Raw genomic sequence first — 12,547 nt, 5'->3', positions numbered from 1 at the left:
GCATCCTGTTTGTCCATAGTTCAAACAGGATCCTGGAGGCAGGCACAGTATGGAACAATTATTTGTGCAGTGGTCAGTGTCCCCATAATCCAGGTGGAGGCCTCAGTGCCCCACCACAGTCTTTGGAGGAGACCTTAGGGCTGTTTCTAGGAGCTGGCATTTTTGTCTGGTATGGGAAGTTTTTCTTATTAAACATCTTAAATGCTATATTTAACAGATCTCTGAGGAGTTTGAGGCCATCATCTAGTCTATTTGGTATACCTGATTTTAAACAAACTTATTTTTTGGTTACTTTAGGCTTAACCTTGACAACATATACAGAAGGTTAAAAAGCTGTCTCTGTAAATGAATTATACTTTATTAGCAAGACTACAAGCATAGTTCTGGGCACATTAAAGAATTTGGTCAGCCGGGGCGGTGGTGGCGCACGCCTTTAATCCCAGCACTCGGGAGGCAGAGGCAGGCGGATCTCTGTGAGTTTGAGACCAGCCTGGTCTACAGAGCTAGTTCCAGGACAGGCTCCAAAACCACAGAGAAACCCTGTCTTGAAAAACCAAAAAAAAAAAAAAAAAAAAAAAAAAAAAGAATTTGGTCATTTATAAGGTGGCTGACCATTAACCTGCATTCTTAATTATCTTCAGAAGTTTACAAATTAGCAGTTTTTACAAGATTAGGACTTTATAGTTTTATCCTTGCTTAGTTTTATCCTTAAAGATTTAATTGAGGGGCTGAAGAGATAGCTCAATGGTTAAGAGCATTGACTGCCCTTCTGGAAGCCCTGGGTTCAATTCCCAGCACCCACATGGCAGCTCACAATTGTCTCAAACTCCAGTTGCAGCGGATTGAACACCATCACACATACATGCAGCAAAACACCAATGTACACAAAATAAAAACAAAAAGATTTACTTGAAAATCCTTTAGAATCAATAAAACTTTAAACCATAAATACAGTCCACAGAGAGATTGGGAGACTTACTTTTCTTTTATCTTTATATCACAGTTTTTTGTATGACTCTGTTTACCCAAATAGCTAAAGCTTAACAAAGTTAGCAAAGACTAGGAGGCTAGACAAATACCTCTAAGTTTCTGTTAAGCTGAGTAGACCTTTATAAATTAGGAATTTGAAAATCTTAATCATTAAGTAATTTTTTGCCTGAAATTTTACATTCCCTGCCCAAAGGTCTTTACAGATCCTGAGGGAAAGTTTGCATTAAACTGACTTTCCATGACCTTGAATGGGGGAACGTTTCCTTGGTAACAAGAACCAAGAAAAGGAGAACTCAGAGCTAGGCATCTGTTTTTTTTTTTTTCTTTTGGCAGGGGAGGGGGTTCGAGACAGGGTTTCTCTGTAGCTTTGGTGCCAGTCCCGGAACTAGCTCTTGTAGACCAGGCTGGCCTCGAACTCCCAGAGATCCGCCTGCCTCTGCCTCCCGAGTGCTGGGATTAAAGGGGTGAGCCACCACCGCCCGGCTAGAGCTAGGCATCTGTAATTACATATAGTCACGCTAATTTTTATATAAATCCTTTATTAAAAATTTAAATAAAAATGTAAATGAGGGCCGGGCGGTGGTGGCGCACGCCTTTAATCCCAGCACTTGGGAGGCAGAGGCAGGCGGATCTCTGTGAGTTCGAGACCAGCCTGGTCTACAAGAGCTAGTTCCAGGACAGGCTCCAAAACCACAGAGAAACCCTGTCTCGAAAAACCAAAAAAAAAAAAAAAAAAAAAAAAAAAAAAAAATGTAAATGAGGAACCACAGTAGCAAATAAGTATACCATTTATTGTAAGAAGTTTCTCCTTAAGGGGTGTTAGACAGTGTCTGGGCCTCTGCCCGGTGTGTTCCACAGCTTTCCCTCTGCTGCAGAGCTGGGCCCCATCCTTATTCCTAGTTTTTAGCCCGTACACCCTGGCTTTCCCAGAAAACCTTGGGGCTTCATGCAACTCAGGGCCTATTGCATAAATTAGGAGGGAGGAGTGACTGGATGCTCAGATGAAGGCCCAGTGACCTTCATCTCTTCCTTTTTGAAGGAATAGTAATGGTTTTCAGGACAGGGTTTCTCTGTGTATCCCTGACTATCCTGGCACTGGCTCTGGAGACCAGGCTGGCCTTGAACTCAGAGTTCTGCCTGCTTCTGCCTCTGTGAGGGCTGGGATTAAAGGCATCTCTGCACACCTTTAATACTAACGTTCAACACTCCCAGCTCTGATGACTTGAAGCAGGCATATCTGGAGTTACCAGTGAGAGATTGTAGACAGGGCTTGATTTTACTATATAGCCAGTTTGTGTGTGTGCAGATGGAGGCAGACAACCTGAACAGCTTCAGAAGTATCTTTTATAAAGTCATCAGGTTGCAGAATTTAAGTATCTGTAATCTAGAGGCTGTTACACAGGGAAACCGTAAAAACAAGACTTCTGTGGGAACTCAGAAAATGTTAACATCAGCTTGTTTTTGTTTTTTACAGATTTGATTTTGTTTTTCAAGACAGGGTTTCTCTGTGTAACAGCCCTAGCTGTCCTGGAATTAGCTCTGTAGACCAGGCTTACCTCGAATTCACAAAGACCAGCCTGCCTCTGCCTCCCAAGTGCTGGGATTTAAAGGTGTGTGCCACCACCGCTTGGCTTGTTTTTTACAGATTTTTTTTATAGATTTACTTTTACAGATTTTAATTATAATCTGCATTGGGTCTGTAGTCTTTTCCTGGGGTGGGGTGTCCCAAACTCCATAACATTTGGGGGCTCATTCAGGATTCCTGGAAGACCCTAGAGTCAGGGCCAGGTGAAGCCTGGGAAAGCCTGAGACCAAGGCTGTCACAAATTAGAGTCACTAGTTGAGGACAGACCCTAGATGGGGGCAAGGACATTGTGGATTTGGAGGCCTAGGGGAACCCCAGACTGTGACCACTGAGGATCTGTAAAATTGCCAGCCAACACATATTTGAAATGCAGACCCATTAGTGAGTTGTTCCGTTCTGGAAGTCCCGACATCTGGGGAGACATAGGGGAGATCAGATGTCATCATGGACCCAGTCTCCAGGGACAGAATGGGAGACACCCTCCTGTCCCCCTGGTTCTAGCACATGAGTGAAGATGGCCACCACATGTCTGTGTTTCTCTGGTCTCCACTTAGGCGTTCTGACTTTTTTAATGTTGTTTGGTGGATCTGTGTTTTCTGGTGTGTGTTGGAGTTTTGTTGCAGATATGGGAAACCAAACCATGCAGATTCTCCCTCCCCACAGATTCTCACTTCTGGAGCTTGGTTTCCCTGCTCCCTTCAGGGGCTTGTGCTGTCTCTTGCTTGGCTTCTGTTGCCTCTAACGTTGGCTAACCACTCCTCATCTCGCCCCAGGAGCTGCCTGCCCTTTCTGTCCTTCTCGCCTGCTCGCTGGAGTCTGCTATTTAAGTCCCACAGGCACATCAGGTTTATTTATTGAAACCGCTAGCAGGACAGCAGTCTCTGAGCCAGACTAGAGACTGCTGGGTGAAGGGGGTGAGGGAAGGATTCTTAAGGCAAAACCCACAAGACGACCTTGAGTATCTGCACAAGCCAGCCAGGAGCCGTTCTGCTCTGCCAAGATTAGGTAGCAAAGGAGAACTCAAATAGTCCTCTCATGTCTGCATAAGCAGGTCACAGAAGCCAAAGAGTAGTTAGTCATATCATGATGCGTAGATGTCACGGCTGTGAACTTTTGGGTGGAGGTCACTGAGTCAGGGTTACTGGGAATTTATCTTCAGGGACTGGAGTCAGAGACAAATGGCTGGTGGGTATCAAGATGGATATCTAGCACAAAACAGTTTCTTTAGCCACCATACTTGGACACAGGACATGTCCTGCCATGTACCAGTAAAGCATCTCCATCTCAAGAGGAGCAGGTTCACCCACAAACTTTATTGGGATGTGCGCTACTCATGGTAGTGCACCCTCTGGTGCTGGATGAGCTGGGAGCTCTGGCCAAAAGCCTTGCCACAGGTGCCACAGGCGAAGGGCTTCTCACCCGTGTGAGTCCGTAGGTGCCGGAAGAAGTGTGACCGACCTCGGAAGGCCTTGCCGCAATCTTCGCACTTGTAGGGCTTCTCGCCGGTGTGAATGCGCTGGTGTTCGATGAGCACGGAGCTCCAGATGAAGGCCTTGCCGCACTGGCTGCAGACGTACGGCTTCTCCCCGGTGTGCAGCCGCTGGTGCCGCACCAGGTTGGAGCTCTGGCTGAAGGCATGGCCGCACTCGCCGCACTTGTAGGGCTTCTCACCGTTGTGGATGCGCAGGTGCTGCGTAAAGTGTGAGCTGTGGCTGAAGGCCTGGCCGCACTGGCCACACTCATAGGGCTTCTCACCCGTGTGGATGCGGTGGTGCTGCATGAAGCCCCACCAGCTCCCGAAGCGCTTGCTGCACTCGTGGCAGGCGTAAGGCTTCTCCCCAGTGTGGATGCGCTGGTGCTTCAGCAGCAGAGAGTTGTACTTGAAGCTCTTGCCACAGGCCTCACAGCGGTGTGGTTTGGCGCTCCGTGGGCTGGCCTGCCGGCAGCTGCGCCCCAAACTACTGCCCAGCTCGGCAGCCTTCTTGGCACTGTCCTCGGTCCCTTGGGCTCCCTGTGGCACGAGCACCATGTGCCAAGTGTCCCTTTTCTGAGAGCAGGGCAGGGTCCCTGGAGGCAGGCCTGCTGACTGCTCCACGGTACATTCCTGGCCAAAGCTGTCCCCACACTTAGACATGCTGGGGAGGCTCTTCAAGAGGCCCCTCAGAGCCCTTCCATCTGAGGCCAGGCCATCTCCAGGGCTGTGGGAACTGAGAGCCGCTGGAGTCTTCTTGGGCTCCCACTCAGAGTCTGAAAGGAGAAATGGCAGATGGCTCCCTGCCTCACCCCTACTGTGGCATTCTAAGAGCTGAGGCCAGGGAAAGCCTGAATGGGGACTATTCAGAGGAGGGAGAGACTGGTTGGTGAGAGTGTGCCTAAGGTGAGGGATGGGGGTGGGCCAGAAGACTTATAAAGATGATTTCAGGAGTAGCTAGGCCCCGTCAGCTGGAGGCCCTGAGCCTGGGCAGGAGCCTCTCCGGTGGTTCACTACACCTGTGATGCCTCTCTTAGCTGGGAGAAGGAAGTACAGGTTGCTACTAAGGGTTAGCAAGGAGCTGGAACTTACAGAGCTCTGACAAGTAGTCCTTCAGGCTGAGATGCTGTGCAGACACTCATCTGACCCCACAACCTCAGGTGATGGGAGTGTCTGAGGCCGCTCTGCCAAAGGGATGGGGGTCTGGATGATCCTAGGATTCACTCTTCCTATGGAACTGACCATGGCCTCGGCATCACAGACACAGCCAAATCCCTGTCCACCCAGCCTCTGTGGGCAGACAAAACTGGGAGCGAGGCTTAAGCAGAGTCCCAGCAGGATGGCCCTGACCCTCAGCAGATCCAGAGAAGTGATGAGGGTTGCATCCAGTTGGGGTCTCCCAAGGCTGCCTAGGGTGGGACAGGGGCTGCTCACTCACCAAGCCAGGTGTCTCTGCTGACCTCCACTTCCTCTATGTCTTGAAGGTCCAGGTCTGCTGCCTGGGAAGGCACCTCGGGACTGGAACAGGGGGAGCCTGGAGGCAGGGGACCAAGGCTCATGCCCCACCCTCCAGAGGGCGGCGTTCCTGACCCTTCCCTCTTTCCTGAATCCCAGAGTAGGACTCCAAGGCTCTAGGGCCAAGACCCTGACACATAGGACCCCTCACTTACCCAGCATCTTCCTGTGCCCTGAAAGAGAAGATCGGCCCAATGTAGTACCAATGCCCTGGCTTCCCCATTGAGGGAGCCCTCCAGAGGCCTGGCTTTGGAACTCATCCTCCCTCAGTTCTACAGGTGAGCACAAGTGGTCCAGACGGCTCCTGTGCTCATCCCATGCTGACTGGTGTTCTGGCCGACTCTGGTCTGGCTTCCTGCCCACCCATCAGTACTCACTGCACTCGGTCCTGCAGCTGCTCCAAGGCCCCCATCTTCTCCCTTCTCAGCACCACAAGCTAACCGTGGCTCCTGGTCTGTGTCTGCAAGTTCAGAGCGGTCCTAGGACCGTTTGTCCCCTACAGTCAAGCCAGTCTCCTGCTTGGAGAAGGTTAGCCAGGGTGGTTTGGAGCCTTTCCTGTAGGTCCCTGGCACAGGGACCCATGTGTATTGTTTGCTTATGCTTTTCCTGTGTTCCTCACCTCACGCTACTCCCAAAGGAAAGGACCCTGAAGTGACTGTGTGCAAGGGTGACTCTGCAGGCTGCTGGGACCTATATGTCCTGGATGGGCCTCTTTGGGTGCCCAAGGTTCCTAGGAGTCCTGAGAACTGCAGGCAGGTTTCAGAACATTGGGGTCTTCAATGGTAAGGAATCTGGAATGAGCCTGGAGCAGTATAACACATGGTAATCCCAGAGACTCAGGAGGCTGAGGCAGGGAGACCTCAAGTTTAAGGCTCACCTGGGCAACACTGTGAGATCTCTGCCTCAATGAAAACAAAAGACGACAAAAAGAAAATGGAATGCATGGGCCTCCAAGCACTGAAGCAGCAGCAGAACAGAGCTCGGGCTCAGTTCTACCTGCACTGCTGGCAGCTAGGAAGCAGGCAGAGAGCCCACCCATCCCTGCATATCTGGGCAAGGGATGACTGCCATTCCCTCATGTGCCTCTGACCCTCAGGGCCTTCCCAAGCTCCACTAGGACTTGGTATTTAAAAAAAAAATCTCTTCCACCAACAACTATACCTTACACAGAATACAACTATACCTTACCCAGAATCCACATTTGCCCCTTTGAGTCCCTGTTGTTCACAGGCCCACCAGGAACAGCACAGTGCTGTAAGGCCCTGTCCAAGAATTGTCCTTGTGACAAGCAGAAGAGTCCTGGAGCCAAGCAGCAAACAGGACAGGGCTTGGGGCTCCTATCTGGTCTTGGGTTGACCACTGTGGGTCCTGAGGGAAGTGAGATCTCTGTCCTTATTTGTAAGTGCCCATCTATAAGCTGTGGCTGGTCTCTGGCATCACCTAAGAGCCTGGCACAGAACACAGCTGCCTGCCTTCCATAAACTTCAGCTTCACTGTATCAGCCACCAGAAGTCTAGACCTGCAGGAAGAGCTGGCCCCACATGGGCTCTTATCTTCACTGGCCCTACCTCATGGGACCAGTGCGGCTTCCTATGAGCCTCAGGACGACATGACCCCGACACCTGAGGTGTGCTCAGTGGTATGACAGGGTCAGGATCCCTTCTACTTTGGCTTTACCAGTTGACTGATGAGGCCACCCCATTGGCGTGAAGCAAGGGCAGCAGCTCCATCCCTGCAAGTCCTGAGGGAAACTCATCCAAACTGGCCAGACAAGAGTCCTGTCTCTCTTCCTGGCCTGGGACATGATGTCAGAGGGAAATCTCTTCCTAGCACAGGGCCCAGGTGAAGCCATTGTTCCTTCTATACTGAGGAAGAAACATCCAGTGGGCTGTTCCCAGGGAGTTAGAACATGGTCCCAACCACTGCTGCTGCCCATCACTCCATCGGGGCTTTCCCCAGAGGCTCCAGCACTGAAAGAGCTATCCAAGTGGGCCCTCCCTTCCTTGTTTGGGCAAGACCCAGGTCAGCCCAGTCTCATAGGGGTAGAGGTAGGGCAGAGGGGCATAGAAGTCTGGGGCAAATACCGTGAGGATGCACGTGGTGCTGGTCTCCAGGTGTCCCTGGTGATGACAGACTGCTGGGTGACAGGACAGGAGTGGACTCCTCAACGTCCTCTAAGGTTGCCATCTTCCTGACACCTGCTCAAGGAGTATGCACCTGGGACCTAAGGAAAATGAAAGCCAAGGTAGACGAGGGGATGGAGGCTGTGGGTGGAGAAGAACATCACGTCTGCTTTCTGAGCAGCCCTAGGTGATTCTTAGCTTCTCTCCTTAGCATGAGAAGGTTGCCAAGAAAAGGCAGGTGAACTCCTGGGGAGTTGCAGGGACCAGTACAAGGGGCCTGCTTGCTTATTCGGTGAGAAACCCTCATTGGTCCTAGAAGCATCACCAGCAAGTCAGAGCGGCCTAGAAGCTCTTCTCAATAAAGTATCCTAAATGTTCTTCCCAACATAGCCTGCAGAGAAAAGCTTGCTTATTCTTCCAGAGAATGCTCCTGCACCACAGTTGGGGCTTTGGGATTATGAGGCATGAGAACTCTAAATCTTTTTTTTTTTTTTAACTGTGAATCTAATTTTTAAAGGAGCGACTCATGAAAATAGGGAGGGATACATTCCCAGAGGGAAAACTTTTCCTCAGATCCTAAAGACCCTGAGGTTGTAATCCCCAAGCCCAGATTTCCCACAGCACCATCCACAGGTGTGTATGTGTGTCAAAGGCATATTGGTTGAATGTTTGCTTAGCATGCGTGACGCCTTGAGCCTATCACGATTAGTCCCCAGCACCACAAAACTGTGTGTGGTGGAGCGTGCCTCTAACCCCAGCAGTTCGGGAGGTAAAGGCAGCAGTTCGAGGGCATCCTTGGTTACATAGCAAGTTCAAGGCCAGCCTGAGCTACAGGACTCGAGAAAATTTAAAAAGGGGAGATTTTTCCTTAACTTGGTTTGCCATAAACGAATGAAGCCCAAAGAGAGAGGCCGGGTTTTCTTCCACAGTGACACGGGCAGAAAGGATGACAGGGAACACAATATGGGGCGAGGAGCAGCAGCACCCTCCGGGAGAAGGCGGAGGCGCTGGGTGCCGGCGCGGGGCGGACGCTGTGGCACCACGCTGCCGGGTTTCCCAGGTTGAAACCACGCAAGGTCAGGGGTCGGGGCTGACAGGAATCTCGGCAGAGGAAGCAAGCGGAGAACAGGGCGGATGATACGGGTCCGGGATGGACTCACTGGGAGGGGCGATCACTCACCTTGCGAGCGGGAGGAGACCGCCCGCGCGTTGGCCGGAAGTGCTCCGCCTCCAGGAGTCTCCGCCCCCAATTCCGGGACGCTCTGGACCCCGGAGGACCTCGCCTTGGTGGTCTCTGGGGGGCTCAAATCCTTTATTCAGTGTAGCTTCTCCTCGGAGGGTTTCTGCTCTGTGGCCCAAAAAAGATCCGTCTGGAGAATCTTTTCAAAACAGCCGAAAAGCCCGGCAGAGACCCTCGTCTCCGCGCGAGAAAGAAGCGTCAGAGCCCGGGCGTTGGGCTGCGGAGGATTTCGTATCGGTACTGGAATTGGCCCCAACCAGGACCTCACACGTTGTTTGAGACTGCAGCTGACCTACACACACAGCCTTGCAGACTTTGTTAGGGGTGCGTCCTCGCCTGTGGTTGTAAGAATTCTCGCTGCGATTTCGTAACCAGCAGCAACATCAGGACCGAGGAACCTGCTGTCCCTTGTGACTGAGCTACTGCCTGTTATGGAGTTCGAGATCACGGGGGGGGGGGGGAAGACCTCCAGACTTAATTCAAATTATAATTAAGCATCCCCCCCCCCCTCCGAGACAGGGTTTCTCTGTATAACAGAGTCCTAGCTGTCCTGGAACTCGCTTCGTAGACCAGGCTGACCTCGAACTCATAGAGATCCATCCGCCTGCCTCTGCCTCCCCAGCGCTGAGATTAAAGGCATGTACCACCACAAACAACTGGCTCCAAGCAAAACATTTTAATGGTGCTAGCAGGGCCGCAGTGTCTAACCTAAATCAGAGACGTGCTGCCCAGAAGCGGGCACAGTAAGAAGGGATTTAAAAGAGAAAAAACACAAGAGCTGTCTTGTTCTGCCAGGATTTGATTAGATGGTCAAAATAGTCCTTGAATGTCTGTATAAGCACATTACAGAAACCAAACAGCAGTTAGTCATACCATAGCAGGCAGATGGGGAAAGGGATGTCAAGGAGTCAGGGTTGTCAGACAAACAGCTATTAGGTTGGATGCTTAGCACAAAATGGAGTTTCTTTACTATCACACCAGGCACTTGTGATCCGTGTGGTTAAAGTGCGAGGGTCTCCACTCCCACTCCCACCCAGGGAGATTCCCTGGAGAGATATTAATCTCACAGCCTTCGCACTCAGATGGTTGATGCAGAACCTCTAGGCTTGGTGCTTGGATTTACAGCCTTAAATTGCAAAGTAGTAGGAAAGGCCTCAGCTGGGTTTGTTAGGTTAGAAAAATGGGACACACTCCATTTGTCCACTCAGCAGAACGCTACCCAGCTGGATTTGATTCCAGCTGGGCCCCTCGGGTGTAATTGGGAGTGCAGAGCGGGTTCCATCTCACCCAGCCGTCACATGAACTCCCTAAGCTTCCCCAGGGCTAGTTAACCCCAGAATCGCTTCCATGAGGTTCTGGGAACCCTTCCTGTACACATGACTGGTCAGTGTGTAACAGGCCTCCAGACCTTAGCATAACTGAGTCCGTGATGGAAGTACCATTTCAGGACACAGAACTAAGCACATAGACACCACCCACCTGCCAAAACAAAAGCAAAGATCTAATCCATCAAAGGCCATACTTCTGGAAAAGTCTCTATTTAAATGCACTAACTTTGCCTTTTGGCTTCTGTAGTTCTGCCTCTGGCTTCTTGTTAACTGAAATGTGTCAACCCAGAACATGGCTTTTGTGCTTAAAAGCCCATTCTGAGAAAGACACAGGCTACCCTGGAATCCTGAACCCCCAGTGTATTCATCAGGTTATTGGCTTAAACCATCTTCAAGCAGTCTTCCCCGAGTGGATACACCACGACATTTCCGGAGGTCCCACAGAGATTCCCAGGGACCAGACCTAGAAACATTGGGGATCTCAGATCCCCTCAGAACCGAAAAGAGTGCAGTGACCAAGGAGCTCCTGCAGGATGGGAAACCTGAGATGTCCCAGGTCCCCAGGACTCCCTTTGATCAGTCCCTGCCTAAGGCTGTCACTGGTCTGTCACCTCTGGAGGTAAGACTGGTTAAGAAGCTTCTGTTTGGACATATAGGAAAGGTCAGATGTGGCTGTACCCAGGATCCATGAGAGACATCACTGGATTCCTCCTGGCTGTTCAAGCGTATGAATGTGTGGTGGCCACCCCTGGTTGTCTTTACTGTGTGTCTGTGTGTGTGTGTGTCTTTGCCTTTCCATTGTTTCTGACAGTTCTGTTTCCCTACGTTGACCAGTGGCTTTCTCTGGTGTAAGACACATACACACACACACACACACACACACACACACACACACCTTAAGAACTGTGCCTCTTGTCGGGGACCCAATCCTTTTGGTTCTGCCAGGTTGCCCAGAGAAACCAAAACCAACAAAACAAGAAAACAAACAAAAACCAAACCTTCTGTCTGTCCTGCTTCCAGAGCACCTGCTGGTTTGTTTCATCCCTGAGTCCTGCTCAGAATTCCCCTGCAGAGGCGGGGAGACCCCCCCCCCCCCGCCTCTCATCCAGGGCCCCTGCTGCCAAAGCAGCAAGCACACAGGGAAGGGGAGATAGTTTCCCTGAGGTACTTTCCCTCTGCTCCCCAACCTCTTCTTTTTTTTCTTTTTTTTTTTGGTTTTTCGAGACAGGGTTTCTCTGTGGTTTTGGAGCCTGTCCTGGAACTAGCTCTTGTAGACCAGGCTGGTCTCGAACTCACAGAGATCCGCCTGCCTCTGCCTCCCAAGTGCTGGGTTTCCCCCAACCTCTTCTAAGCAGCCCAGAGAAAGGGTAAAAAAACGAAGCTCCACTCCTTCCTCTTTCATGATTTAAGTCTCCATTTCAACAAAAATCATCATTCTCTGGAAAAAAAAAAAAACAGACAGCTCCCAGGCTAGGGGCGATGGATGGGGGCGGGCGACTGCTGGACAATGCAGTCTGGTAAAGTAGATTTTTCCCTTCTGTTCAACACCGATCAAGGAGATTTTAAACAGTGTTCACCAGGTCCTTTTCGTTTCGTTTTGGTTTTTGTTTTGTTTTTCGAAATAGGCTTTCTCTGTGTAACAATCCTGGCTGTCCTGGAACTTGCTTTGTAGACTAGGCTGGACTCGAACTCACAGAGATCCTCCTGCCTCTGCCTCCTGAGTGCTGGGATTAAAGGTATGCGCCACCACCAGGTCCTCTTTAGGAGGAGTAAAACAGTTGCTGTTTTTGTCATCTAGTCAGCCCCAGATATTAGATAATATAGTATTATATATTAGTTAATATACAAGTTAAGAAATTTAGCCATGGGTGGTGGCCTATGCCTTTAATCCCAGCACTCAGGAGGCAGAGGCAGGCAGATCTCTGTGAGTTCGAGGCCAGCCTGGTCTACAGAATGAGTTCCAGGACTGGCTCCATAGCTACTGAGAAACCCTATCTCGAAACACCCCCCCCCCACACACACACACAAACAATTTAAAAATTTAAAGGTATAAATAGGTCCCAGTTGTTGGAGGAAGCTCAAAGGTGTTTAACAACAGAGAACTGATTGAGAGACGAGACCTTTGTGTGAACTTAAAGCCACTGTCACCTCGGATGATGAGACACAGTTAGACTTACAGATTCTGCAGAAGAATATCGCCCAGCTGAAAGCCCTGCCCCCAGACAAAGGATACAGCTCTCAGATTTACAGTTCCTGGGGATATGGGCAGAAACCAACCCACCAGGACTGGCCCAA

General features: G+C 50.5%; 1 protein-coding gene across 2 annotated transcripts; it reads right to left on the bottom strand.

The window, feature by feature from the left end:
• Nucleotides 1-1,765: 1,765 nt before the first annotated feature.
• On the bottom strand, nucleotides 1,766-9,300 carry LOC130889202 (zinc finger protein GLI4-like). Of its 2 annotated transcripts, XM_057792820.1 has the most exons (5): nucleotides 8,865-9,300; nucleotides 7,646-7,785; nucleotides 5,717-5,734; nucleotides 5,485-5,580; nucleotides 1,766-4,822 (listed from the first exon to the last, which is right to left on the bottom strand). In XM_057792820.1, the coding sequence occupies exons 2-5, from the start codon at nucleotides 7,746-7,748 to the stop codon at nucleotides 3,903-3,905; spliced, it is 1,137 nt and encodes a 378-aa protein (XP_057648803.1). In that variant the 5' UTR covers nucleotides 7,749-7,785; nucleotides 8,865-9,300; the 3' UTR covers nucleotides 1,766-3,902. The 2 variants fall into 2 exon arrangements, with proteins under 2 accessions (XP_057648803.1, XP_057648804.1); XM_057792821.1 differs by lacking the exon at nucleotides 5,717-5,734.
• Between the last annotated feature and the right edge of the window lie 3,247 nt (nucleotides 9,301-12,547).

Source organism: Chionomys nivalis, chromosome 17, assembly GCF_950005125.1.
Source record: "Chionomys nivalis chromosome 17, mChiNiv1.1, whole genome shotgun sequence".
In the NCBI taxonomy this organism is placed as follows: Eukaryota; Metazoa; Chordata; class Mammalia; order Rodentia; family Cricetidae; genus Chionomys; species Chionomys nivalis.
Note: the sequence above shows the minus strand (reverse complement) of the source record. Positions and strands in the feature narration are given on the sequence as shown.